Source organism: Alternaria metachromatica, assembly GCF_023757995.1.
Source record: "Alternaria metachromatica strain BMP 0045 chromosome Unknown scaffold_13, whole genome shotgun sequence".
Taxonomy (NCBI): domain Eukaryota; kingdom Fungi; phylum Ascomycota; class Dothideomycetes; order Pleosporales; family Pleosporaceae; genus Alternaria; species Alternaria metachromatica.
The window spans coordinates 562,611-590,602 of record NW_026055504.1 but is presented as its reverse complement, the minus strand read 5'-3'; the positions used below and the strand labels follow the sequence as shown (position 1 = coordinate 590,602).

Here is a 27,992-nt window from a genome sequence, read left to right as displayed (position 1 = left end):
TTTGCCTGCGGCGACTGAGTCAGAGAGAGATAATAGGAAATATAATAGAGGAGGTGCGAAATAGACGTCACGTTTCTCTCATCGAGATGATCACCGCAGGGAGTGGGCAATAAGTTTCCATTCATCCAACTATCAAGATCCTGGTGATCCAAGCTTGCGTCGTGGAGCCGCCCTCCCGTAGTTGTCCAGCGTCATTATCCCATTGTGTTATGAGACAAAAGCGATCACGTATCCTCCAAACCGATCTACCGCGCGCATAGAGCATCTACCGTCGTCAACGCGATCAAGCCGGAGGTGCTGGGTGATCGTGATATCTTGAACATATCAAAGGTTTGATGTGCGTGACCCAGTTGTTCTTGCTGTAAGGCAGATTTCCCCACCCTGCAGCTGACGGAATGGGAGTCGATCCAAGAGCCATGAATGCTACGACAATCTCGGCAAGAAATTCCTGGGGATATCGTGACAACTCAGCGTCTCGTTGAATGACGTCCGTTAGATTCGGGAAGCGAAAGTTATCGACGAAGTCATCTACAAGACATTTCCGAAGAGCTGATCCGCGAAGGGTATTTTCGTACACAAAGGGAAGTTCGGCGAGCGCAGTTCTCCATGCCTCATGCATCTTTTGAAGAAGTAGGTCGATCGCAGCATTGCAAAGATCAGGACATCCGCGTGCGTCGCCAAAGACGTAGATCTCGCAAATGAGCTTCTCACTCAGAGGAATCTCTCCCGAAGCGTTGGGCGCGAAGTAGAGCTTTCCCGTGTTGATCCAGTGGAAGAACGCCTTGAAGACCTCCGGGTTATCGTCCTTCAGTTCGACAGTTTTGAGAGCACCTTCCTTCCAAGCGCCCTTCAGAGCAGCTTTGAAGTAGGAGGAATAGTGAGAGAGAAGGCCTTCGTAGACGTGGAATTCGCGTATTTTCTTGGCGGAACCGACCACAATGGTGATGATGGGACCACACTTGTCCCTATTTGAAGTGTAAGTAGCTTTCTTGTATACAGCGTTGTTTGTACTTACGGGTTAGGTGAGGGAGTAGCTTTGGAGCATTTGGCCAGCTCGAGCAACGGAGTGACCTTTGGGGGCTCTTCTGTCTTCTCTGGAGTCGCCATCGCGAACGCTTGTGGTTGTCGTGGTATCTGGCCACAGTCGTGACAGGTGTTTGGGTAAATCAGATTGATGTGACGGTGATGGTGAAAAGTACTGGGCCTAGTAGCGCGGTCTTGGCAGTGAGCTGGAAAGGCAGGAGCAACGGACAGGGTCCAGTAGGCGGTGACGACCCGGGTTGACTAGAGATCACCGTCTGTTTTTCGCTTTGGAGTATACATGTCGCCGACGGTTGAAACTTAGTCACTGTCTGGACTGACGTAGTCCCCAAGGTCCACTCTGACTGCCGGGCTTTGAATTACACTATTAGATATCCGCAGCGGTCCTTACACAGCATGAGCTTTTTCTCTTGTCTGAGATCGCGAAGCCACTGAAGGAGCATTTTCGAAGCTTCGGTTACGTGACTCCATTATCGATGCTGGCAACATGGTCAGCGAACTCGCGCATCAGGTATCACTAAAATCACGACACGTCTCCAGTATGATGGTACACTAATCTCATTTCTCTTTCTCCCTATTGGAGAAAACGCCAGACCATGCAAATGCTACTCGCTCTTTCTACGATTGTACAACTACTAATACATAATTTTTCCCTTTTCCAACACGCTCGCTAAACCCCAAAGTCGCTCAATAGAAAGAATTGCGTATTACTAGTATTTCTTCTTTCTGTGCCGCACATGAGGATCCTGTCCCTTTCGGTTCCTCTTCTGCCGGTCCGTTGGCGGCCGGTACGGTTCTTTGCCGTACTCTTCTCGGTACAGGCTAAGCATGTACTCGTCGACGTGCCTCCGCTCCTTCTCGTTGCCGTCGAGATCGAGGTCTTCGTTCGCTTTGGCGGCAGCAGCGGCTTCCGAGGCGGCTCTCGTAGCGTTCAGACTCTCGTTGAAGTCGACTTGGTCTTCTTGAATCTCGTCCACAATCTCCTTCTGTGCGATGGAAGCTGCCGTGCGATCCTCAGTGTCTTCCACTGTGCCCATGACACGTGCGTCACCCAGGAGTCCAATCTTCTCGCCGAGCACACGTTCCATGGCTGCACCTGCTTCGTCATTGGTGTCGATTCCCAGGTTCTCGTCGAGTGCATCGCGCCAGGTGACTTTGTTGAAGGTGTCTGTGGTGAAGTCACCCTTTTGGATAATGACGTCGTCGAGGAGACGTTTCTGGTTCGACTTGCGGAGGATGTTGGCTTCGATGGTGTATTCGCTGACGAACTTGTAGATGTGCACATCGCGCGTCTGACCGATACGATGAGCTCGATCTTGACACTGCTTGTCCATCGCGGGGTTCCAATCAAGGTCGTAGAAGATGACGCTGTCAGCACCTGTGAGATTGATACCGAGACCACCAGATCGAGATGACAGGATGAAGCATAAGATGCGGGGGTCACTGTTGAAGCGATCGGTAAGAATCTGGCGCTGCTCGATCTTGGTAGACCCGTCAAGGCGCAGGTAGCGATATCCATGAATGTTCAAGAATTGCTCGAGAATGTCTAGAACCTTTGTCATCTGGGTGAAGATGAGCGCACGGTGGCCACCAGCCTGTAGATCTCGAAGGAGTGTTGCAAGACGCTGAAGCTTGCCACAGTCGTATTGAAGGAGACGCTTGTCCGGGAAGGCGATCGATTGTCGGATGCGCGAAGAATGGAAGGGGTCTTTTTCGTGTGCTGCCTCCGACGATCGAATCAGCTGGACACCGCGCCTGGATAGGGTCAGAGGTGCTAATTCCTCGGCCGCAACGGCAGGCGTAACGCATGTGAAGCGGGTAATGAGAGGCTCCATAGCCTCAGCACGCTGCTCCAATGTTGGAATCATATCATAGAAATGGGTAATTTGTTGATCGTGCCAATGCGACAAGACACAATGAGAGCGCGGTGACCTGAATCCGAGTAGACCATGATGACGTTGAACGATGTCATAGTGAATCGTTTCCTCTTGTCTTGGTTGCATTTGAGCCTGACCGAAGCCGTGGTAGTTGGGATGTGGAGTGTGATGGGTTCGGTAGAGGAGAGGCTTAGCCACTCTCTTCCCTTCAGTGATAGCCCCAAATGTAAAATCGTGCCAATCGACGGTCAGTGCGTCAATGATGTCCTTTCCGTAAATCGGCATAAACTGGGTGCGCGCGCGAGTAAGGTTAAGACATGTTTGCAAATGGTCTCGAACGGCCACTTGCTCTCGCTTCGCCATCGCTGCCATAGTCGCTTGTAGTGAAGAAGTGCCCTTGTCGATGGGCTTGTTGATGCGCCGTGTTTGGCGCTCGATCAGATCCTCCAGGGGTCGTGTGGCGCGGATAGGGTAGGTGCGTCTAGCATGACCCAACTGCGTCTGTTCCCGTCGCGCAAACACCAAGTTCAAGGCGTCTAGATTTACTTGCTTATCTTCCATGCCCTCTTGCAGTCGCTTCCTGATGAGAAGGTCCTTGATCTCGTACTGAGCAGCGACTGACTTGGGCATGGCCATGGACGTTACAATGGCTCGTGTTTCGAACAGGTCGGGGTGATTGCAGACTTTTCGTAATGACATTAAGCAATTGATAATCGACATGTAGTTGCCGGAGGACAGGATCTCCTTGGTCGAGGCGCGGCCCATGAACCCATCGTAGAGCTGCCGTTGCCGCTTGGAAAGCTTGCAGTAGACCACGTGCTCATACTTCCCTGGCATTTGCTTCTCAACCTCTGATTTCAGCCTTCGAAGCAAGTAGGGGCGAAGGACTTCGTGAAGCCGCTTGACAACCTTCTGCGCTTCCGCATCAAGCTGCTGCCGACCTTGATCGAGAATCTGCGAAGTAGGATTCTTGAGAGCCAAGGTAAACTCCTCCAGTCCCGCGATGCGACCTTCCCCGGCAAAGCCAGCTGGCATTAAGAAGTAGAGCAGCGACCAAAGCTCATCGATGTTGTTTTGTAGAGGCGTACCAGTCAGTAACAACCGTCGCTCTGTTCTAAGATTAAGCATAGTCTGCCATCGTTGGGACTTGAAGTTTTTGATGTTGTGGGCTTCATCGAGGACCAGGTAACGCCAGGGACGCATCTTGAAGGCTGCTGCGTCTTGGAGGATGAGCTGGTAGGAGGTAATGACGACGTTGTACATGTCCTTGCCAGTGTTGCGCCAGCCCATGCGCTTTCGTTTTCGCTCATTGATGTCGCCATAGTATGTCAGAATCTTGAAGCCTGGCAAGAATTTCTTGAACTCCATCTCCCAATTGAGCATGACACTGGTGGGTACGACGACTAGATGTGGTCCCCATATCTCGCGACGAACAGCGAGGTAGGCGAGAAGTGAGATGGTCTGTATAGTCTTGCCCAGACCCATCTCGTCTGCGAGGATTCCGTTTGTCTCGGATTCGTACAAGTTCGCCAGCCAGTCCAAACCATCGTGCTGGTACTCTCGGAGGGTACCGCGTAGTAAGGATGGCACCTCGGTCCTTGGTGGGGATGATGTATGCCGTGATCGAGAAGCGCTTTTAGAATGTACTACATCTTCCATCGGAGTTGGCTCAGCTGCCTCGACGGTAGGAGCAGGTTCTGTTTCAGAATGCCCGTTCACATGTGGCTCGTCTACTTCAGCGACAGAATCATGACCATTCACATGTGGCTTCTCCTCGTAGACTTCCGCGGGCGATGTAGCATGGCCATTCGTTTGTTCGGGCTGAGTTGTCGGGTCTTCCGGTTCCACATCGTCAATCGCGGTCTTGGCGGCCTCTTTCAGTTTCTTGATGTCTTTAGGTGCCAAGAAACCCATCATGCCTAAGTCTTCTCCCTCACTCTCATCCTCGTCGTCTTCTTCCAAGCCGGCTTCTTCATGACCATCACCCTCGCTATCCGAACCTTCGTTGCTCGACCAAGCTTCACTACCAGACTCCGAGCCCTTGTCGTCCTCAGAATCGAGCAAAGCATCATCGACCTGATCGAGCTCCACTGTAGCAGGATCGATATAGTCTGGCTTCTGTTTATCCCCATCTTCTTCGTGGTCGTGAAAGCCGTTCGTCTGTTGAAATGGGTTCTCTGGAAGCTCGTTCGTGTTGTCGACATCGAGGTCGGGATCGGGTGTTGGCGCAGGAGTGCCCTCTTCGGAATCGGCGTCGTCATCGTCTTCGCCGTCGTTTGAGTTGACTTCCGCCTCGGAGCTGCTCTCGGGGAGATCGGGAAGTTGTCCGTACTTCTCGCGTAGTTGTTCGGCCGTGAGGTTCGCATCTTCGTCCTGCTCGTTCTCTTGTTCGCTATCGGAGCTGGAAGACATGACATCGTCGTCGTGCTGTTGTTGTGAGGCATGCGACACCCCGCTTTCGGATTCCATCTCATCGAAATCTCGGTCTTCGCTGACCAAGGAGGAGGCCCCGTCGCCCGCGTTACGACCACCCAGAATCTCTTGCGCTTGATTAAACATGTCGTCCATGGCCTTGTGTCCGAGCTGCAACTGTTCCTCCTCATATTTAGCCACACGCTCCTTGTCGATCTCAACCCTGACCAAGCCCCATGCGTCCTTGACATCCTTCACGAGCTGCTTGTATCTCGTCACTTGCCGCTCGGTCTCTTCCTGTTCGATCTCATCTTGGCTCTTGCGCTTGAACTTGTTCTTCCAGAAGTCGTATGCTTCTCTGGCCAAGATCTTGGCCGTCCGCCGATGGAATGCCTTCTCCTCCTTCAATAGCTTGTTGAAGTGCAGGGCATGAGCGACAACGTGGTCCCAATGTCCGTATTGTGGCGGTGGCTCTGGGGCTGCTTCAGGCGCATATACGCTGCATCGTGCCTGGCTTAGAACTCCATGTTCAGCAGCCTCGACAATCTGCAGCCGGCGCTCGGCCTCTTCCTCGGCCTTTTCCTGTGTGATCCGAAGCGCCTCTTCGCCGTCTAACGGGTCGTCTTGTCCTAGCCACTCTTCGAGCGACGCGTACTCTGACTTGGGCGGGGCATGGTGGGGATGGCGGTTGGGAGGGTCGGGCTTTCGCAGTCGCAGGCGGAGACGAGGGGCAGGCATAGATGGGTTCGAGTCGTCGGGCGATCCATACAGGCCGGCGTAGGGGTCGTGTCCGTTCGTTTCGGCATCGTCCATGGGCTCGTCACCTAGATCATCGGTAAGTGGCTGCGCTCCCCTCCGAGAGCGCCCGACCCGCTTGCGCGTGCCTTCGGGCGACCCATTCTGCAGTGCTGGCGACGTGACGGGCGACGTTGTCGCAAGTGCTGGAGGCTTTCTCTGGCGCTCAGACTTGCGCGCCGGCGTTGCCAGAGACTGTGCGGACACCTTTTTGGTGATGGTGGATGGCGTCTTCCCTTTCGAGACAGACATGGGTCCTGGGCCATTGCGCGACTCTCGCTTGACGCCGTTCTTAGGGGTGCCGTTGGTCTGCGTCGCCTTGCTGGCCGGGCGAGAATTCCGCTTTACAGGTTCCGGCGTTGGCGGTGCAGCATCCTTGCTCACACGTGATGATTTCCTGACGCCATTCTCGAAGACTGTCGTCGGTCCATCAGCCACGAATGACTTCCAGGGCGGCGATGCGGCGCGTGACGCTGAGCGGCGCGGTGTGGTGTCTTCGAGTTTCCGCCGTTTTGGCGGACGCTCAATGACGCCACCATCATCGCCATTTACAGGTGCCGGCGGATGTTCCTCCTTGATAACAGGTGCGCTGTCGTTCTCGCTCTGTTCGCCATTGTGTGTGATGTCGGATGGGTTGTGTGCGGCGGCCGAGTCGCGTGGTGGGATGGAGTCGATGTCGCGATCCGCGGCGGTAACTTCTTCCATTCAGGAAGGGCGAGAGAGGCGGCCTGGGGAGCCTGTTGACCACCCGGCGCGCGGCCAAATCGACATATATCAGCTCGAATTCGGAGTCGCAAGATAGCCTGACGCGTGCTGGTGACAGTGATGGGGTCGGATTTCAAATTCGGGCTCGCGTTGGGATGATGCGGTGTTATGTCGAAGTTGTGAGATGGTAAAAACAGAGCCGGCGATAATGTTTGGTAGGGATCACGCTAAATACCGGCACGGGCGCGCATGCCATCCCTTTGACGTGAACGACGGCGGAATGGTGGATATCACGTCTGAGAATGCTGTGACTGAGGCTGTCTAAAACCTCCGCAGATTCTTTCAGGCAGGCGTCGGGTTGCTCAGTCGCGTAGACGCCTTTCGTGTCACATCCATGACCGGTCGTGGTACTACGCAGAGCAGTTAGACCCACTTCTCCGCCAAGCATTACCGGGGCCGCAACTGAGCTCATCGCGAACGACACAGCAATACTGCAACCCATCCAACCCCCGCAATTGCGCCACAACGTACGAAGACACCGAAGACACGCATCGCGCAAATACTCACTCGGCTCTAGCATGTTCCCCAGGCGCATTGTAGCGGCACGCCCGCTGGCTCGAGCCGTCGTCCCCGCCGTAGCCCGGCCACGACCCCAATTCACCCAAATCCGAACCGCCCTCACCGACGCTGAGAAGGCCCACGCTGAGCTCACAGACCCGAACCAAGTACGCCCACTTTATCTAGAGAAGGCAGGAAGGACCTAGTGCTGATGGTGACAGAACGGCGGCTACATCAACCCTCCCGCTGAGAAGCGAGGAAACCGCGACCCGTACGGCGACTACTGGGACAAGCAAGAACGCCGCAACTATGGCGAGCCCTGCCACGAGGACAACGATATCATGGGTGTACTAGCGCTCCACGACTACAACCACTTCACCCCCCAATGGGGCTTCGTCCTACTGGGCACCTTCGTCGCTTCTGTCTTCGGACTCTGCGCGGCTGTTGGTACCTTCTACCCCGACAAGCTTAGTGCGCCCAAGACTTACCCAGATGGTCTGGAGGCTGAGCTGGGTGGAAAGGGTGCATTGCTGGTAAGTGCATTATGGTTCGGTGTGGACTATTGCTAACAGTGTATAGGCAAGGAAGCCCGGTGAGGGCTGGTAAATTGTATGCAAACTCAACTGACATGTACATACAACCCAATGGGATTCTCTTTGTCAATTCAATACCCAGTTATCATCCTAGGCTACTTTGATTTTGAGCTCCATCGCCAATCCAGTCTCAGATACTAATGCATTCATCCCGTTCTGGTTCAATTGGACGCTGATTCGAGAACCTGGAACCACTCCGTCAATACAACACTCTGCGTTGCGTGCGGGATAATGCGTCTCGGCATCCTCTTCAAGACCGGCATCCTACGACACCCACCCAGGGGCACCGCTCGCCACTACGTCATCCCAGCAATCCAGGAGCACAACCTCGTGGGCCCCATGCATTCCGCAATCCATGCCCAGGCCATGAGGAAACTCAAGTTTCTACTGGCCACCGACTGATTCACCCTTGTTGCATGCTCACTTTGTCGGTAACCGCCCAGGATACTTGCTAGGATCCGATTGGTCAACCCACATATTTATACAAGCAATCAACAGGAGCATATACGGCAGTTGACTTTAGAACCTTCTATAGGAAAGGATCCTTCGATGAAACTACCCGACATGGCGAGCCGTGAACATGATGTGGGGTGAGTTCCATGTGGAGACTTGCTTCGAACGTCATTCATGATATATTATGAGACTCATGTGCCACAACAGCACGTTCCCTGATTCCCAACATCTACATTCCATTTTCTCGTTGTCAGACCACTTGATCGTCAGCATGTACTGGTCCTCGCTCACGCTCACGCTCACCTCTTTGTTCCACAATGTCGCAGCATCGCCGACTCACGACCTCAAGGCCCGACAGTTTGCAACAGCGGCGATGCTACGTTTCCAGTGCTCTCAACTAGTCTACGACCGTATCGACCCACTTGTCCAACCCGGCATTGCACCTTCAGCACACATGCGTAAGCGATGCCCATATACTACCTTGATACAGTACGTATACTAAATTTGCATGTCATTGTTTAGACCAGATCGTCGGCGGAAACGCCTTCAATGTCTCCATGCCACCGCTCGACCTCGACCCCAGCACGGAAGCCACTTGCACAACCTGCGATTTTGCCGAAGACCTTTCAAACTATTGGACCGCGAATCTCTACTTCAAAGCGCGTAACGGCACCTTCCAACGCGTCCCACAGATGGTCAACTTGGGTCTACAAGGCAGAGAAGGCGTTACGGTGTACTACATTCCGCCATACGACGGGAAGAGTACGGTGACCGCGTTCCCCAAGGGTTTCAGGATGTTGGTCGGTGATCCAGGCTTGAGAGCTAAGGAGGGTCAGCAGAAACAGCTCTGCCATCGCTGTTTCACGAACAAACAGCAAGATCCTTTTGGTGGGGCCCCATGTATCGGAGAATTTGACACAGCGAGCTTGCCACCGGGCATGTGTGGAGGTGGAATCCGGACGACTATTACATTCCCAACGTTTGTGGACTCCATTTACCTGGCTTTGCGCGTATCGCTAATCTTGAATATAGATGCTGGGATGGCAAGAACGTCGATTCTCCGAACCACAAAGACCATGTCGCGTACCCTACAACTGGATCCTTCGAATCTGGCGGTCCCTGCCCATCGACTCATCCAGTGAAGATGCCTCAACTCATGTATGAGGTCATGTGGGATACTACGCCTTTCAATGACGCGTCTCTCTGGCCTGAGGATGGATCGCAGCCGTTTGTCTACAGCATGGGTGATGCGTGAGTGACCTGCAGCGACTGTGGGGGAACAGCACTAACCATGTGTAGGACTGGCTACGGTCAACACGGCGATTATGTCTTTGGCTGGAAAGAGGGTGCGCTGCAGAAAGCGATGGACCAACGCTGCTTTGGTAACACCTGCACGGGGTTGACGACACAGGCTGCCGATGTGTCGACCAAGTGTGGGGTACCACAGGCTGTGAAGGAGCCGGTTGAAGGATGGCTCGATGAGTTGCCTGGTGGTCCAGTCGTGACCTATGAGTGATCCGGGTCAATCAAACTGAACCGTGGGAGGGTAATGTACAAACGTGGGCCGAACTTATCCCTGCAAGTAACCCGACATTCGTTGTGCTATGTTGACGTCTATAGAAGAACGATTATTTCGTTAAAAGCATATCGCGCTCGCTTGAAAGACTTCCCACTGGTTTTTGAAAGATTTCCTATCAAAATTTGCCAGTGGTGCGCAGACTCCGGAACGAGCAATCGGCCGCTCACCGCGGTTGGACTTTCGTTGTCATACAAACGGCTGATCTTGCAAGGGACCCGTCCGCACCCTCCACTCCCACCAATTTTCATCATAACCGCCATGCGTCAATGTGAAGAAGACAAGGTGAGCCAGAAGAGGAAGGAGCGCCAAAGGCGCGAAGCGAATGTTGCGCTTTCGCATGTTGTCATCCACGAAGATCCTGCAGGAAAAGATGAGACACCGGTACCCGGACATGATGAGAAGCTACCGGCGAAAGACGCATCGCCAGGTCCTTCTGACGCTGCTCAGTCACTTCGCCCTCTACCGCAGATCTCGCGCAAAAGACAACGCGAGCCTAGTTGCGAGTCACGAGACCCGTCACTCAAGGAGTCGATTGTGGGTACATCCCAGCGTAAATCAACCGACGTACACAGCCCGTACTCAGAATCAGCAACCGCTCCATTGGAACACTACATTCGCCTAGCCTCCAAGTCCATATCGCTTCCAACCCCTTCCGACTCGTACTTCACCTCACCAGAGCACGCGCCCGTACTCCATCGCAATCGCGAGAACAAGATCATAATGTACACCGGCTCGTTCAACCCAGCGCATCTTGGCCACTTCGAACTGGCCTTTCACACATTCCTACGTAGCGCCTCCACCACCATCGCCGTCGTCTTCTGTCCACTTCGCGATAGACTCAAAGCGAAAGACGGCGCTATAGTCAATGGAAAGATCTTCGCCACCGAGAAAGAACAAAGAATCGCGCTACTACAAAACGACCTACTGCAACGCTGGAGTTGGTTTTACAAAGGCCATCGCACAAAACTTCAAACATACGAGACTACCCTGATCGAAGAAGCGAAAAAAGACGGATTTCAAGTTTCCTTTGTAGTCCTAGCTGGAAGCGATAAATTCGAACGCGAGGAAGTAGAAACAAAGCTCTCTTGGCTCTTAGCATGGGGAGAAATAATCACCAGCGACATCACACGGCCGTCTAGATGGTTCAAAGGTCCAGAGCGTCCGCCCACACGGTTACCTGGATGTAGATCTTGGCGCTTGATCTCTACACCAACCAGCAGGAAGGGAGACTCCAGCTGTGAATGTGGAGGCGCGAATCATGAATGTCGTATCTCTTTACGGATTCAAGAGTACTGCGGTGGGCATGCTGCTTTGGAAGGCGAACCACATGTCCGATCAAGGCAAGACAGTTTGCTACATGAAATTCTGGTACGATGTCATGAGGGAGTGGGGGCGACATGGGTTTGCCACAAGAAGAGTGGGGGTACAGTGACGTTTTTGGGTAGTGGAAGAGATATTGAGGGTAATGAGAAGAGAGAAGAGGTTAGTTCTTCGGCTATCAGAAAGATATTGGGTGGAGGTGGTAATCGCGAGGAGATGTCGACAAAGTTGGAGAAGGTCATGATGAACCCAGAGTTACTGCTACACTATCTTGAATCGGATGGATAAGCAACAGAGGAGCCGCAGATCGCGATACATCCTCAAAACCCTCCTCAATCTAATCCACGGATTATATAGAACTACCAGATCTTCGCCAACGCCTCAAGCCCTTCAATGGAAAGCAGGGTAGCCATGCTCTAACATTTGTGGTATTGAACGCCAGTGAAATGGTCATCAAAGTCCATCGCTCCAGAGGCAAGTTGAACATACTTTATATGGGGCTTGCAAGTATTCAAGATAGCCTTCATGTCTCGGGCGAGATCCCAACATGCAGCGCAGAACATGGTGTCGCGCTAATATAAGTAGTCAGAACAACTCTCCAAGATCCAAAAGCCAAGGAGCTTGGCGACGAATACATACCTTGTTGCACAAGAAGAGACCGCACGTGTATGAGCAGCTAATCATCGCGCAGTGCTCGAATCCGCCGTTGACACAGCACTTGCGGTCATTGAGTTTTCGGAGCCAAAACCAGCCGTCATGACAAGAAGTAGCTCCAGTGACGTCCGTGCCCCAGTCGCAATTGAACTGTTCATGATGAGATCAGAATGCGTTGTTAGCGAGAGAAGGGTAAAAGAGGCTTACAGTTGATGGCTTCTCAATACCGAGCTTTTCGACGACGTTCTCTACGTTCACGTCGGAGGAAGCCCCAGGATTGATCGCCTGGATCTGCTCGTGGATGGATTTCGCTGTGCCCTTGAAGGTGATACCGGGGAACCGGTCATCGGTCACCTCTAACTCCACGATAGTCATGCCATCGGCGGATGTCTGAACACTGGCTTGGTCTGCTGGAATGGCCGTGGCGTTGCTCTATTGGTCCCGTTAGTCAATGATACCTACGAGGAACCTCTGCAAGTGGTGGGAAGCAACGCACGGTGCAAGCCAACAGGCTCGAAACGGCAATGAGGGTGGCGAAGATGAATTTCATGTTGGCACGAGATGCGTCCGTGGTCTACGAATAAGGTAGAGGTAAACCTCTCAGCGGGTTGAGTAGACTCTTTTGCGGGGGTAAGTTGGTGGAACATACGGAGAGACAACATGGCTCCATCTATATTAAGAGGTCTCCACCGTTGTCAAGCCTTCTCTCACTTTTAGACCCACACCGACATCAGTTCCCTATCGCCCGTGCGCACGGTGAGGAGCGTTCTTGCGCGAACGGTCCGAGTGCTGTTGAATTAGGTTAGAAGGAGGGGGGAATTGAGCCCGGAAGGCTGCGTGGACCTGAAGTCGATCATTTTTGGCTTAGTGCGGCTAGGATGATGTCAGAACAGCTGAGGGAAGGAACGAGTGAGTTCGCTTGCCACGTGCTTCACTCGACCACCTGGGCACGCTTTCACTGTCCCTTCGTTCGCAACTCTGCTTCAGCTTGTCCAGATGAACGATGCGTTCTTCTCGCGTTTTCTCGTGAAATCTTGTCTAGATTATGATACGAGCAGTCCTTATCTGCCTCGCCAACGTCTTGCCCAAAGTGCATGCGGTGACATATACCTTCTATCAGGACATAGCAGGCTTAGCATATTGTTGGGACAAACTTGTGGAGATACTGCAACTTTCAGACTGCTTGTACGATGACGATGAGCGGTTACAATTTTAGTGTTTCACTACATCGTTCTTCGCTCTTTCCCGATTTCCTTATGTCCCAGGGTCTTTCCCGTCAAGTCGTTTGTTAGGGTCTCGAGATAACGTCATTGGGGATTTAAGAGTGTGTCAAAGTTAAGATCGTGACTGCTCAAGGAAGGAGAAGGCAACACAAATTAACTGTCGAAGCACTTGTTGGCGATGTGGCATAGGACTATGATCAGTTGAAGACATGGGACCTGAGGGGTGGTCATACGGTCTCGAGTCGTGTGGATTCAGTATATTGGTGTGTATTGCGAGATCTGGAGCGACGCCAATGAGAGCTGCCAAGACACATGCACGTTCTTGCGTTTGCTTCGAGGGGTTAGAAGCACAGACTATCGTGTCTGATACGGCAATGCATACGGTGAACGTCACACTTTTACACAAGCGGTGCCCATTTCTCCACCGCTATCCAGTCTAAGCTTCCTCCGGGTGGTTGCTGGATCCTGGATCTTGTTGCCTTCACCTTCACTCAGATCCAACACGCTCCCCTTGCAGTATATAGTTCCTGGGTTTTCTCTCCCCCGCCGTGCCTCTTCAATCTCTCCACTGAGATAAATCAGAGCTGGACGTCGACTTCTTCTCTAGTTACACCAGTACTGAGCAGCCATCAACATGAAGACCACGCTTCTAACGGTGACGGCCACTGTCCTTGTCCGGGCGGCAGCTGTTCTCGCTCACCCATCTCGCAAGCTCTCAGTCCCAGCTTATGCAAAAGCCTCCAACTAATCTTCTATAGACCCCAACTCCGCATACGGCGTCACTCCCCGAGACCAAGACCCCAATGATATGGATGCGCTTCTCGGAATCAACTGCCGCGGCAGCGCCATGTGCACGCTGTCGACTTGCGACATTAGCCTCTCGAAGATCAAGTCATACATTGATACTATTGGTATGTTCTACAAAAGAAGTTCGCCGCACTGAGCTGTGCTAACAACCTTCATCTAGACGACAAAGAAGAGTGGGGCAACGGCGACCAGATCGCTTGTAATCTTTGCAGTGGATGTTCCAATCCCGACAAGTGCGACGGCCTCTGTGCCTTCCCACAGAAGCTCAAGTCGGACGAGAAGGTCAATGGCAGCCTGATCAAGAGCAAGATCAATGACCTAGTCAATCACAAATGCGGTAGTAAGTGTACCTTGGCCTACGCTACCTTCCGATACTGACTCGTTGCCAGGATGTGGCAGCTGCCCTACTAAGCCGGGAAACGACGTTAACACTGGCGAGATCACGGTCAACTACGTCACGTCTGGCTGCAAAGAGGGTGTCTGCGATTACAAGCGCAAGGCTGCCCGCGATGAGGTTGCTTCCAGCGTTACAGCCGACGAGACTACTGACGAAGATGTTCCTGTCGACCAAACTATCGATACCGACCTTCCTGCCGACCAGACTATCGACGCCGACAATCCCATCGATACATTTCTTCCTCCCGGAACATCCGAGAACGTACATACCCTTAAGGCCCCTTGGGGTATCAATTGCAAAGGTAGCAGTCTATGTCGTATCTGCAAGGGGAGCCTCAGGCAGATTCAGGAGACATTAGCACTGATGGGTAAGTACATGCAACACACGCTCAGCCCCCTCCCTATCGAGTATGCTTTTACTGAGAGCACTATTCGCAGACGACGACTGGGAATACAAGAACAACGAGGGGATTGTGTGCGCGCATTGTACAAAGACCAGTTATGCGGCCAATTGCATCATCGCCCACAATTTACACAGACCAATTGCCATCAGGGATGTCAAAATGTTGGTCCAGCGACTCAAAGATTTTGGATGTGGACGTAAGTTGGACTCTTCTGTCGCTGTTATGAAATCGGGGCTAATGGTTCTTAGGATGCGGAAGCGTTCCCCTCCACGTGGGCGCGGCGAATGAACAAGGCATGCTCACTGCTAACTACATAGAAAATGGTTGTCCTGACAAAGATAAACCCTGGGGTTGTGGGCCAAAGTAGCACCGACATTGTGCTGTCGATCAGCAGGGAGCACACGCCTAGCTGGCCGAAGAGGTTTATCAAACACTCTCTGTCAGCATTGAGAAAGACTTTAAAAATGATCTGCACAAACTCTTATCTCAGTTGTACCAACATGTAGGCCATAATCATTATAGTCGTAATAAATTGTCATGACTATACCATAAGCGCTTCAAAGCTCATCCTTGTACACCTCCTCACTCCCCTCCTGCATCTCTTCATCCTCATCGCCCTGTTCAACCTCATGTTCCTTCTCCTTGCCCATCCCCGCACTATCGCCATCTTTGTTCTTCGTTGACTTCTTCTTCGTCTTCTCAGTATCCTGATCTTCGGTATCAATAATACCCCTAAACTCTCTGCCTCTTGGTGTATCTACAAGGTCCAGCTTCCATCCCTTCTTGCCAGCCAGCTTCCTCAGATTGGCTTTCAAGGTCTCGACATCCTTGGGATCGGCAATGTTGAGCTTCTTCATCTCCTCCTTGGACATCTGCTTGCCGTCGCTACTCGCTACGGTGCCGATAAATGTCTCCTTACCTCCGCCGACAACGACGGATTTCTCAATCACCTTGCCTTCGCTTCCCACAAACGACTTTGCGCCGACTTCAATGCCGCCAATGACAATGCGCTTGGTAGAGCCCTCGAGGCCGTCGGCGAGATCGCGGAGCGGGTTCGTGTTGGCGTCGTCGGCAGCGTTGTGGGCAGCGATGAGACGTTCGGCCGCGGCCAGCTTGGCGGATAGCTGTGCTTCTGTCCATGCGTCCACTTCAGACTCTGGAATGACGGGTTCACAGGTTATAGGATGTGCGAGGTTCTCTTGTGGTGGGGTGAAGGCAACGTCGTGGCAGAGGCGGGGCGTGTCGACAATCATGAGGTAGGAGCAGGTGCTTGTTTCTTTGATCATGGCGATTCGGTCGGCAGATTGTGGGTTGCAGTGGAACTGGAAGAGATGTCAATACTGTGTGTTGGAGGACAATGGCGCTGCCGGGACATACCTGTACATCGATCTTGCGCGGCTTGCCCGTCAAGTCGCACTCAGTACCATCCGACAGCCGCTGTACCATGTATCTGCTAGACCCCTTGGTCTCTAGTCTTGAGATCTCTAGGCCCTTCTCGTCATCGTCGGTCGTTTTGTCCTCATCATCAAAAGCCTCCTTGCTGCCCTCTTCGTTGCCTAGTGTCTTGCGAGCATCCGCTTTCTTGCTCTTCTCCTCCTTCGGGTACCTTCCCAATACGAAGCTGTGTACGCTGGTGTCCTCCACAGGCGGATAATGGGGAACACCTCGACTTTGTGGCAGCTGGTGGAACTGCTTGACTTCGTCCTTGTAGCAGAAGCTGTAGCTCCACCAGCCGCTCACATAGTAGATGCAGTTGCCCTTCATGCCTTCGAGTAGCTCCCACCCGCGGTCTGCTGCGCGTATGAGCTCCTTCTCTTCCTCGGCTTTGGCTTCCTCGGCCGATGTTGTGTCATTCTGCGGTACCTCTTCTGGTATTATGGGTATGCTGCATAGGTAGCGCTGTCCGTGCAGCACGACTGCTTCGTATGTCTGTTCGAGCGCATCGTCTACGGGTGGTATGTTCGCTGCCGGCTTATCGCGCTTCGAGAGTTCCTGCGTCTCTTGCGAGCCGGGTGTTGCAGAGCTCGAGCTGGGTGATCCGTGAGAGAGGAGCAGCGTCGCATCGTTTTCGGTAACGAAAGTATCTGGCCACAGAACCTCATACTGGGCGTTCTGTTAGCAGATGACGCTGTTGTTGAGTCGCGTGGCGCGTCATACCTGGGGGAAAGCGAGCAGATCGTCGAACACGCTGAACGCATGCTGGTTCGCCAGCGCAATGCGCAAAACCGCCGGAAGTGCCCAGATGCCCCTCATTACGACAAGAGGCCCTAGGATTTGGGAAAGGAATAGAATAAAGGCATGCGCCGTGAAGCTGGTCGCGGAGTTCTTGGTTGCGGCCAGATGTCACTTCCGCGGGGCTAAGCTGCATTCGGTAAAACCTATGAGAGATACACGAGGGCGCTTTCCCCATCGAACCATGTTTCATGCATCACAGCCGCTTCTCTTTGACATTCAAGCAAGATGTACTCTGCAAGGGTAAGCTTTCAATTCCTGGTATCAACAATGGCAAAAGCATATTAGGCTCGATATGATGTCATCCGTTCGACCCCCCAGATGAAGGCGACCTGCGCGGTCTCTGCTAAGTTCGAAAACATATTCATTTGTTCTTGGCGAACACGAGGTGTCTCCGGTTCGACGCGGGGTAGTATGCGCAGCTGTGGCAGTGTTCCTGACCGGTCAGCTTGCTGCCACGCCCTCTAGCCAAGAGCATTGCGCATATGAAATCATACTTAGCTTAGATTGTTCCTTCCTTCATCAGTGCAATCATCAAATCGTCCCATGCGAGCATGTTCCTCTCTCCCGACAGCGCGCGCAAGGAAAATGCTGCGATATATCCCGGCCTGCCACTTCAGGGTAGCCACATTCGAGTCGTGCGACTGTTGCCCGGCAGATGGACTGAACCGATCCGCTGCGAACTGTGGAATGTCAATATCGAAGTTGCGAAATATCGGGCATTGTCTTATGTGTGGGGCTCGCAACACATGACACGACTGATTCAACTTGATGGTCGACGCTACCCTGTCACGGTGAATCTTGAGGGTGCACTGAAGCATTTGCGGGAAGCGTACAAAGACGGGCTTGACCTCTGGGTCGATGCGTTGTATGTGTGATACTTGAACACGCTGACATTTATGTCTGACATTTCGGCGTTCAGATGCATCAACCAGAAGGATGGCGAGGAAAGGACTCATCAAGTTCAATTGATGGGTCTGATCTATAAGAAGTGTGAGGAATGCATAGTGTATCTTGGAGACAGCCTGGACAATGCCAGTCCCTCCTTGACTGAAACACCACAGATCCGACATTTTGAATATAGGGTTCCCGCACCGTCTGGCAAGAAGAACTCTAGCGGCAGACTAGGCGTCTACGAGATCTTTTCATTCTTCCATGACCTTTCTTTCGATAAACATCTTGATACACAGCCGATCTTCGATAATGACGCAGAGTCATCGAAGACAGGTTCACGTCACGACCAACCCCAATCTCGATCACAGCTATTCGAAACCTTGAGGAGGTTCACGCATGCGCCGTTCACCCCCTGGTGGACTCGTATCTGGGTTATACAAGAAGTGACAACACCCCCTCGCGTCGTTGTTATATACGGTACGATATCTGCATCTTGGGACATATTTGCCAAAGGCGCAGCCTATTATACTCATCATAGCGCCGCTTGCTGCAAGAATGTTGTCCGAAATCTGCCGTCGGATCAGCAGAAGGTCATCTATGACAGCTGCAAGAAGATCATGGGGATCGAGAGTCTTCGACGGACCACACACTCTTCGTCCATCACCCATACTGACTCAGTATCGCTTGGGTTGTTGAACTTGTTGATGCAATTTCGCGACCGCAAAGCGTCTGATCCGAGAGACAAAGTGTATGCTCTCCTTAGTATGGCTTGGACTCCACCAGGGAGGACACCATTGACACCAGACTATTCGCTAAGCGAGAAAAGTGTCTTTTGTAAAGCCGCGCTAGAGTCTATTTATACGACGGAATCACTGTCGATGTTCAGCACAGAGCTGGGGCGAAAGTTCAGAAACGATCTGCCTTCATGGGTTCCAGATTGGGGAGCGCCAGGAGGGCACACGTATGCTGCACGTACACAAGCTATCCTTCTATACAACGCCAATCGAGAGAAGGCTACACCCTTGACAGTCAGGTCAATCACAGAGTCTGCCCTGAGACTACGGGCTGCGAGGATAATGACTGTGGGAGTACTGGGAGAGACCATGCTGGGGGACGATGCGGCTTATACCCGGCAGACACTCCTTCAATGGTTGTCCATGTGGAATACAGCGTCGTTAGCCGAGGGTAGATTGCCGGCCAAAACGCCAGTAGATGAGCTCTTTGTGAAACTCATATGCGCAGGTGTTATACACCCCACCCATGCTAAGCTATCACATAGTGTACGCACCGTACAAGCTTACGACGCAAGCACTTTCGAGAGTTGGGCGGCATATTCAAGAATGTCGCCGCATGGAAAAGCAGACGACACAGACGTTATCGATGACACATTCACGTCTACGCAACTGTGGAGGCAATTTTTGAGGTTGTGGCCAAATTACCCGGTTTTACACGTGCCCGACCCGTCATGTGGCCGAGATGAGTACTTCCCTACTGGCCTTGACGACTTCTTGGATGGTTCCCTTCTAGTTGCTCTATTCCGAAAACGTCTCGGCCATTCTGACATCAGAAGGGATCACTATTTTGTGGGAATTCGGCCACGACCATTTGCTCCATGGAAGGATCTTTTCATTGAAGCACAGCAGATACTTCGAAACACATTCGGTCCCGACATTGATCTGAACGTTGATGAGAGAAGGTGTTTCCTTCCAGATATTGACAATTCGATAAGCATAGCAACGCTCTCGCGGCGCCTCATTATTGGCGAGAACTCCTTGAGGTCGAGCCCTGTGACTGGCAAACATTTTTGCGGATTAGGCCCGGCGAGGACGATCAAAGGTGACGAGGTGTTCCTCTTGACAGGTGGAAAGACGCCATTCGTATTGCGTCGGCGTGATGATGCAGATGACGCGATTCCTGGACCAAAATACGAGATCATCGGTGATTGTTACTTGCAAGGATGGATGGATGGCGAGGGAGAAGGTCTTGCGTCAGATGATTGGGAAGACATAACGCTCGTGTGATGGCCTGAATAAAGCTACGCGATTGTTAATAGGAGAAGATAGTTAGTATCAACGTTGTAAAAGCCAGGACTCTGGACAGCAATTGTGGTCTCCGAAACGCAACTGCACGTAAAGATTTGACGTACGGCATGACATCGAGATTTTGTTGCAAACTACTGTTTCCGACTTGCAAACCCCCATGGTACATACCCAAAAGTGCCCTGCGAGAAGACTTTAAGCTCGAGCGCGAAGCTTAGAATGGCTGCGGATGCGTTCACGAACATCGCAAACTAGTTACACACGATGATTCCAATAGATGCAGGCGATAGCCACTGTGCCCCTGTCAGATTATGGGCCCACTTAGTAAGGGTCAACCCAAGGATGACGTTGCCGACGACGCGAAAAAACACGAGATCGCGTAAACACGTGATCTTGATGTTGCCGCCTCACAGCATCCCAACAGCACCCGTGTCAAGACTTCCAATCGTTTCAGAAGCAGTCTCGTCTATACAGATCACAAGTGAGAGCTTCTTCTTGTGTAGTGCAGCGTCGCAACCGTCAAAGAGGGATTGCATCTTTCCCTTGTTCGGAGTGCTGCCTTGGATGCACGAGGGAGGAGGTGCCGTCGGGGCCCACTTGGAGGCGTCCAGCCAATAGCGGGGTGAGCGCGGGCCACCCAAAGTCTCACAACTCGCGTCGCCTCGAGGGTCTGCTTCCTTTCACTTCCGACGTTCGTGTTCGGTGTCTGCGTGGTTCTGCTAGCAAGGTCTGTCTTCGCCCCAATTGCAATCGCGTAGCCGTGGTGTACCTGGACGTCTTCATGCTGACTGATTGCCGTAGAGCCTGTTTCTAGGGCAACCCTTCGCATCGTCTTCTCCTCCATACCCGTACGCGCATGCCGGCAAGGCAAACATCCGCCTCACCGCGCTCACTACATCTACATCCAGCGCTTTCCGCGACAGCGTCGCTGTAATATATACCGCATTATCGTTCGAGCCGACTCGCTTTTGTCATCGTTCCATCCCATACAAGTTGAAAAGTGTCGGAGACTGAGGCCTGGAAAAACAAAGCACAGGGGCCACACAAGTAAAGAAGCGCTGTTTATCAAGACAGGCTCCACGAACGTCTGTACCGCCCAGTTGCATTCTCAAGAAACGTCCATTCACGAGTCCCAGCTGCTCGTACTGTTGAAGAGACATCGACACGTCCCATTAAGTTGGAGTACGTAGCAGAGATTCTGAGCCGAGCCCATTCTAGAGTACCAGTTACTTGTGCCGACGACCAACCAGAACGCTCTCAACGCGACCATTCCCATCCATTTAACGCACGGCCCAACAGCGTGCCTACGTTACCTAGGTATCGCTCACTCTACTAGAAGCGCAACTACCACCAGCTCGCGCTAGACCGATATCGCACGTAAAACGAGTCCCCGCAATTGCCGCGTATAAAACCACGAGACCCGCCTTTCAGTCACTCGCTCGATATCTTCAGTCGCCTCCCTCTCAACTCCTACGGGCGCGCCGTTCGTCTGGTCCTGGGTCACTCCCTACAAAGCGCCGCACAATAAGCCACGGAAAGTTATTCTGGTATCCATTATGGAGGCCGACCCGTCTCAGCAGACACAGCCTGCAACTCAACAGGTCCTGGATCCACGACGACTCGGCAGGAACAATTCGGGTCTTAATGACGGTGACATCGCCGATGTCTTGGTCATTCTCCACCCAGCTACTCCTACAGCCATTCGGATTGTCGAGCAGACAGCGCAAGATCGACCCGAGCATGTGCTCTTCCGCAATTCACTCGATTCCATGAGTAGTTCCATCACCGATGTTGAGGAGCAGGAGACATTCATCATCAACGCTCCGGAGGGACGACAAGGTACCAGCTCGCGGGCTGGCGCAGACCTTGCTTTACGCATGTCATCCGCGAAGAGATTGAAGTTCAAGCCGCTCGGATTTATATTTGGACGCAATCACCAGAGCGCCGATGTTATCTTTGGCCAGGACTCCGGTAAGAGGATAAGCAACCAACACTTCCGCATATATCTGAATGCGGATGGTCTTCTCATGCTCGATGACATGTCCACCAATGGCACCATAGTCGACGATGCGCTCTTGAAGTGCAAGGATCCACGCTTTAGTAAGATGCGGATGCTGAGCTCGGGATCGATCATCTGTATCCAGAACTCCAACGATGCAGAGATGATCAAATTCATCGTCCGGGTACCGTCTAGAGTCAATTACATGGACCGCTTCCGCGACAACCTGCGCAACTTCATCACGGAGTGCACTCCAGACGCTGGGGACGCACAGGGCAAGGTCATTCAGCGAATCACCAAGCAATATGGCGGACCAGCGATGAAGTGGGATGGTGGTGATACCTACAATATCGTCGGTATGTGTTGCTTCAATAAACAACCAATAACTGCTAACTCTTCCCAGGGCAGATCGGCAAGGGCGCCTTTGCGACCGTTTACCAACTCGCTGAAAAGATGACTGGAAAACTTCTCGCAGCTAAAGAGCTGGAAAAGCGCCGATTCATGAAGAACGGCATGCTAGACAAGAAGATCGACAACGAGATGAAGATCATGCAAGACCTGCGTCACCCAAATATCGTCCAGTTCCAAGAGTACCACGACCAAGGCGATTATCTCTACATCATCATGGAGTTCGTGCGGCAAGGAGATCTACAAGGCTACCTTAATAATCATGGATCCATGGAGGAGCATGTTGCAAGGTCAATGGCTCAGCAGATCCTGAGCGCGCTTAGTTATCTGCACCGCGCCAAGATCACACATCGCGACATCAAGCCCGACAACATTCTCATCTCCGATCTGGATCCTTTCACAGTCAAGCTGTCTGATTTCGGACTTTCAAAAGTTGTCAAGCACGAAGAGACCTTCCTCAAGACTTTCTGCGGAACTCTGTTGTACTGCGCCCCAGAAGTGTTTCCTGACTTCAACGGTCAATCAAAGGGAACTAAACGTCGACGTGGTGCCAAGACGTACCACTCGTATAGCTCTTCCGTGGACATATGGTCCTTTGGTGGTGTCCTATGGTATGCGCTATGCGGCGAACCTCCGTTCAGGGGTATCGCTGATGCTACCGGCGAAGCCATGTTCAATAACATCATGAAAACGCCCCTCGATCCGACACCGCTACGCAAGGCTGGGGTGTCCCCTGCTTGTATCGATCTTCTTACTGGTATGCTGCGAACCGACCCTGCAGAGCGTCCAACCGATCGCGACTGTCTCAACCATCCCTGGCTTAAGGATGGCGCGGAACTTCTCGCCGACCCGACTCTTCAGTCCATCGCGGAAGAAGACGAGCCTGAGGAGGCCGAGCAGCAGCTGTCGCAGCTCAGTCTCCAGGAGGAGGAGATCCCGGAGTCAGATGAAGACGGAGGCATTCTGTCCGATGAAGAGCTCATGGGCTTTGTCAACGAGCGTCAGCCAAAGCGAGTTCGCGCCGATCCCCTGTACCCGCGCAACCAGGTACGTGATCGTGGCGACTCAAGCGTTGAGCCGTCATTTACTTCCTCACACCTTGTAAACGAGGAGAGCTTTCAAATGGCCCCAACACCTAGGCAACCTCGTCTGTTCGGTGAAATTGGCCAGTCAGCTTTGCAGAGTTCCGGCGTCTTGAGCGCTCATGCTCATGACGCCCTGTCGCAAGATGGGTCTGTCCGCCTTGTCCAAAATGATGGAGCAGGCGAAACGAGTGACACCGCTGGTCAGTCGGAGTTTCAGGGTCCTTTCACTGCGCCCGCCCAACTAGAGCGCGGCTTTTCCTCGCCTAGCCTTCTTGGTACCGAGTCTTTGGTACGGGATCTCAACATGACCTCGCCGCACTCACCCGTATCCAGGACACAGAGCCCGGTCATGCCTGCGACCCCCAGGACCCCGGAGGTCGTTCAACACAATTCTTTGGAACAGTCGTCCAAAGACTTCAGTCAGATTAGTGAGCCAACTCCGAGAGCACGACCTATCAATCGCCAGATCAATCTTCCTTTGACTGCGTCCTATTATTACGATCCGATGGACCCGACCACGCATAATCTGGAGTATGCTTCCAGAGTGAGTGGGTTTGACTTCGTGTCCAATGGCCGCAATTCCAACACCGAAACATCTGCATATCCGGACACGACAGCAGCTTCGGACGCAAGTGCGCAGTCGACAAGATCAAGCATTGCGAGAGCACCATCTCCGGCGGCAGCAATCCCTTCTGTTCCAGCGGAGCTTGATATCCGTCCACCACCCCGGCGACTGGGTAAGCTCATCGCAACCCCCGACTCCTTCGCACCCAACCTTACTCTCAACATCGATCAGAGTAAGACTTCTTGGGGCCGCTTGAGCAACAATACGATCGTGTACGAACACAAATCAGATACTCGCGTTCCTAAAACAGCTTTCATAGTGTTTTTCTACTCGTCAGGTGGCCAGACCCAAGAGACAGTGGATGACCTGTCACAACAGGGCAAAGATTGGACCAGCTTGGAGAATTTGAACGTTGGTATCTGGACTTGCGCCACACATGGTATCTCCATAAACGGCAAACACTTGAAGCAAAAGGACGACAAGGGGCGTGTTATCTACGGACATCTGCACACTGGTGACATCATACAGGTGTACCACGATGTCCGCGGAATCGAGTGCCTCAAATTCCGCTGCGAGTTTTATCTTGGAGCTGGCAAGGAGCCACGACCGGCGGGCGACAGCTTCAGCACCATGATTGGCAGCCGGCTGTCACAGTAAATATGTCTTCGTCGAAGCAGAATCCATACGTCAGCGTATATACAACACAGCAGCAATTTCTCATTTCCTGGCCATTTTCATTCTATTCGGGTTAGCGGGCGTTGTTGGCTTCTGTACTACTACGACTATTCCTACACATTCTCTTTGTAACGGCATCACCTCGGTGTTGGGGCTCCAAGATCGAGCAAAGTCGTCTTTTTGGAGTGAAAGCATACTGTTTGGGTGGTACATGGTCGATACAAAGCGTATCATTTCGCATCTGGCAGAGAAATTGTGGATTGGACTGAGGGTGAGAGCATAGATAAACTGTGTATAGTGAAATGCCTAGAAAGGCAAGAACATTAAGTAAAGAAGATTACGAGTGAAGCAACTGCCAACATAGCAGATTCAACTTCCATCTTGCACTGCACTTCTCGGTGAATGTATGGTGGGGGTCATGATGCTTTAGAAAAACTCGGTCAAGCTTGCTCTCCGCGTTGCGTTGGTGATTCAGACGAAGCTTTTGCACGACACAGCTCTCCGTGACTTCACAGCACGTAGTGAACAATCGCCAGCTAGTCATGAACTTAGGCCAGAAGCTGGTGTTTCATGGACAACATATGGTTTTGCATAGCTCATTTCCTCTAAACAAATTGGCTCTGGACCTTCACTCTCTGGCGAGCCCTTGTCCTCCTCACTCTAGCAATACCACCGACTATTCCAATGAAAGCCGCAGCAACACTTGCTATCGCCCATGGGCGGTCAACAAACCACAACACCACAGCGACATCCGAGCCATGCCATGAGCCGCCGGGCTTGTGGCCGAAGAAGGTATACTCTTCTGAGTAGAAGATTCGCGGTAGAACGAGGAAGGAAGTGGGATCTGTGCAAGATTGGTTAGCTACTGAGATCTTTCTCATTCACAAGACAAGAATGGCTGACTTACCAAGATCATTCCGTGCCTTCCACTGTTTACATTGCCCATTAGGACACTCCTCAAACCATTCCTGCAAGATTGTGCTCGTGAACTGCGGTCCAGTTGTCCAGAAGATTGTGAGGTACGGGAAAAGTAGATTCCAGTTGTGTGTAACAAGGCCTTCCGTCATCTTCTTGACGACTGGATGCTTCGCCGCTGATGCCATCAAGTCGTTGTTGACGCCCAGTGGTGATGCTTCTGGGAACCAGGCTGGGAAGTCCAATAAGGGATCTAGTGAGCGTCGGCACGCGACGTCTAGGTCCATGTAGACGCCACCGAAGTGGTAGAGGGCGAAGTACTTCAAGGCGTCAACCTTTTGGATCTGAACGTGGGCAGACAAAGTCAGCATACGTTCCAGTTGCAGTGATACTTGTAGAGTACTGACAGGGTATCGGTAACCATCGTATGTCGGTAGAAACCAAGCATACTCGTTGGACAGGAACTCGCGAGCGCTCTCTGCATTCCACATGCGGATTTCGTAGCTGGGGTTGTGCTCTCGACAGAGTTTCGGCGACCCGAATCCAATAGAAGGGCCTCCGCTAGAGCCTTCATGATTTGGGTAGATTCTCTCAAACCATATGTAATGTATCGTGCGCGGGATCTTAGATCCGGTGTAGGTAGATGTATAGTCTGACTCCAGAGGTTGCTCGTTGCGCGCTACGGTATCGTTCAGAGCCTTAGCGTAGGGCTCAGGGAAATCGTCGAAGGTGATCTTGCGGCGCTCGATGTAGGCTTGGAAGGCATGTTGGCGCCTGAAGATACTGAAGATCTTTAACAACGCGGCAGCGATGACGATTCGAATGAGAATCTGGCGGAGGAACATCTTGTTCATGCTGTGGAGATGCTAGCTTCACTGAGCAGGAACAAAGTCCTTATGCATGAGAGATAGGTCGACCTTCCACCCTCTGCTTTGAGTAAGCGCCCCTGTGTCAAAGTTACTCTGAGCACCGAGTAGTCCTAGAGACACCGCCCCAACGCTAGTCTCGCACATACTATAGCATCGAATCATCTTGACAGTTGCGCCCTATAGCTGACAGGGTCATAGTAAGATGAAGTGTTGATCTCAGAGATACGAGTTTCAGGAGAAGGGTCGTGGGTAGCATGCCAGAAGTTGCACATCCTGGACCCATACTGCGGTGAGTGATAGGCCGAGGGCCACACAAATCTGTTGTCAGTGCCCAATAATCCACCGAGCATGAACAGAGAGAGGCGGAACGTGCTGCCACGGCCGTACCTAGAGCGCAAACTCCTCATGCTGATTTTCATCTCCGATCTCAGTGACAACGTGCACTTTTGTGACAACCTGTTCACTCGTGGAACGACTGTAGTACTAAGGCTTGCCTTCGCATATCCTGAGTTACTTTAGCACTCAATATCCGCGTAGAGAGGCATGAGTTGATTCGCTTTGCGGCACTTGCCAGCGTCGGACCGAGCGACTAATGTGACCAAGCTTTACAAGCTCCGGGTATGGTTCTCATGTTGACTTCAAGCATTTTGAGTACGGAAAGCGGCGTTTTGAAACGTAGAGCGGAGCTAGGCCACACAGCCACTGTGGGCGAGCTGCCTGTATAGTCCAGCCTAGTGGGCTAGCGCCCTTCGAGCGGAGAGGTTTCTACCGTTGTGACAGCACGGATAGGCCAGTTATGCTGAGATCCCGCCAATTGGGACTCGACCATTGTCCAATGACCGACCAGATGCACCCCAGGTTTCCTTCCAACTGGATGCAGTGGCTTGCCGTTATCCGGTAATAGCAGAACTGGCAACGGAAAAGCCCTTTTTCGCTGTCCACCGCTATACCCGCGATCGATTTGCTAGAAGCTATTAGTTTACATCACTCTTGATGTTTTTCAAGTGATTGTCGGCATTTAAGTGACACAGCACTTCGCAATGCTGAAATTGCGCGACAAATCAAAGCATGTGAGGACCAAGTAAAAGCAGCGCTGTCTTTGCGTGTCTCAATGCAACCTCTATACAACTTGGGATCGTGATTATCGGTTGGGTATTCTAGGGATCTGTCGACAAGTTGGAAAAAACGTCGCTTAATGATGAAACCTGCTTCTACGAAACGGCAGGTCCTAGTCCAGATCCAGGGTAAACCTAGTGTTTATGCGCGTCGAGGGGTTCCCGTGCAATGTTTGCAAGCTCTTTAGGGAAGTGAAAGAAGACGACTTGCTGCGCCACAGCTGTTCCAGGATGAGAACTGGGGAAAGCTTAGTCGGATGGAAATTACTGCTAAATGTGTGTCGCACGTGCCAGTTTCGAAAGCGTAATATATATCCAATAGCGGAGGTGACCGATGTCGTCTATTCGTTCTTGACGAGAATGGAAACCTGCATATTCA

At 52.3% G+C, this 27,992-nt stretch overlaps 9 protein-coding genes across 9 annotated transcripts; 5 read left to right on the top strand and 4 right to left on the bottom strand.

Annotated features, from left to right (window-relative positions):
• Positions 1-283: 283 nt before the first annotated feature.
• Positions 284-1,107, bottom strand: J4E83_006218 (uncharacterized protein; the record flags this gene model as incomplete). The annotated part of the gene is made up of 2 exons (XM_049333133.1): positions 284-965; positions 1,016-1,107. The coding sequence occupies 2 exons, from the start codon at positions 1,105-1,107 to the stop codon at positions 284-286; spliced, it is 774 nt and encodes a 257-aa protein (XP_049187823.1).
• Positions 1,108-1,751: 644 nt separating this feature from the next.
• J4E83_006217 (uncharacterized protein) lies at positions 1,752-6,830 on the bottom strand (the record flags this gene model as incomplete). The annotated part of the gene is made up of 1 exon (XM_049333132.1): positions 1,752-6,830. One exon carries the CDS (start codon positions 6,828-6,830, stop codon positions 1,752-1,754), a length of 5,079 nt encoding a protein of 1,692 aa, XP_049187822.1.
• Positions 6,831-7,408: 578 nt separating this feature from the next.
• Positions 7,409-7,994, top strand: J4E83_006216 (uncharacterized protein; the record flags this gene model as incomplete). The annotated part of the gene is made up of 3 exons (XM_049333131.1): positions 7,409-7,555; positions 7,610-7,921; positions 7,968-7,994. 3 exons carry the CDS (start codon positions 7,409-7,411, stop codon positions 7,992-7,994), a joined length of 486 nt encoding a protein of 161 aa, XP_049187821.1.
• An 813-nt stretch (positions 7,995-8,807) lies between these two features.
• J4E83_006215 (uncharacterized protein) lies at positions 8,808-9,950 on the top strand (the record flags this gene model as incomplete). The annotated part of the gene is made up of 4 exons (XM_049333130.1): positions 8,808-8,892; positions 8,957-9,413; positions 9,467-9,685; positions 9,734-9,950. 4 exons carry the CDS (start codon positions 8,808-8,810, stop codon positions 9,948-9,950), a joined length of 978 nt encoding a protein of 325 aa, XP_049187820.1.
• A 321-nt stretch (positions 9,951-10,271) lies between these two features.
• J4E83_006214 (uncharacterized protein) lies at positions 10,272-11,621 on the top strand (the record flags this gene model as incomplete). The annotated part of the gene is made up of 2 exons (XM_049333129.1): positions 10,272-11,081; positions 11,475-11,621. The coding sequence occupies 2 exons, from the start codon at positions 10,272-10,274 to the stop codon at positions 11,619-11,621; spliced, it is 957 nt and encodes a 318-aa protein (XP_049187819.1).
• A 2,436-nt stretch (positions 11,622-14,057) lies between these two features.
• J4E83_006213 (uncharacterized protein) lies at positions 14,058-15,150 on the top strand (the record flags this gene model as incomplete). The annotated part of the gene is made up of 5 exons (XM_049333128.1): positions 14,058-14,121; positions 14,178-14,357; positions 14,407-14,781; positions 14,852-14,888; positions 15,135-15,150. 5 exons carry the CDS (start codon positions 14,058-14,060, stop codon positions 15,148-15,150), a joined length of 672 nt encoding a protein of 223 aa, XP_049187818.1.
• A 224-nt stretch (positions 15,151-15,374) lies between these two features.
• Positions 15,375-17,070, bottom strand: J4E83_006212 (uncharacterized protein; the record flags this gene model as incomplete). The annotated part of the gene is made up of 3 exons (XM_049333127.1): positions 15,375-16,139; positions 16,195-16,920; positions 16,975-17,070. The coding sequence occupies 3 exons, from the start codon at positions 17,068-17,070 to the stop codon at positions 15,375-15,377; spliced, it is 1,587 nt and encodes a 528-aa protein (XP_049187817.1).
• Positions 17,071-21,538: 4,468 nt separating this feature from the next.
• J4E83_006211 (uncharacterized protein) lies at positions 21,539-24,696 on the top strand (the record flags this gene model as incomplete). The annotated part of the gene is made up of 2 exons (XM_049333126.1): positions 21,539-22,337; positions 22,385-24,696. The coding sequence occupies 2 exons, from the start codon at positions 21,539-21,541 to the stop codon at positions 24,694-24,696; spliced, it is 3,111 nt and encodes a 1,036-aa protein (XP_049187816.1).
• An 899-nt stretch (positions 24,697-25,595) lies between these two features.
• Positions 25,596-26,483, bottom strand: J4E83_006210 (uncharacterized protein; the record flags this gene model as incomplete). Its single annotated transcript, XM_049333125.1, has 1 exon — positions 25,596-26,483. The coding sequence occupies one exon, from the start codon at positions 26,481-26,483 to the stop codon at positions 25,596-25,598; it is 888 nt and encodes a 295-aa protein (XP_049187815.1).
• Positions 26,484-27,992: the final 1,509 nt, after the last annotated feature.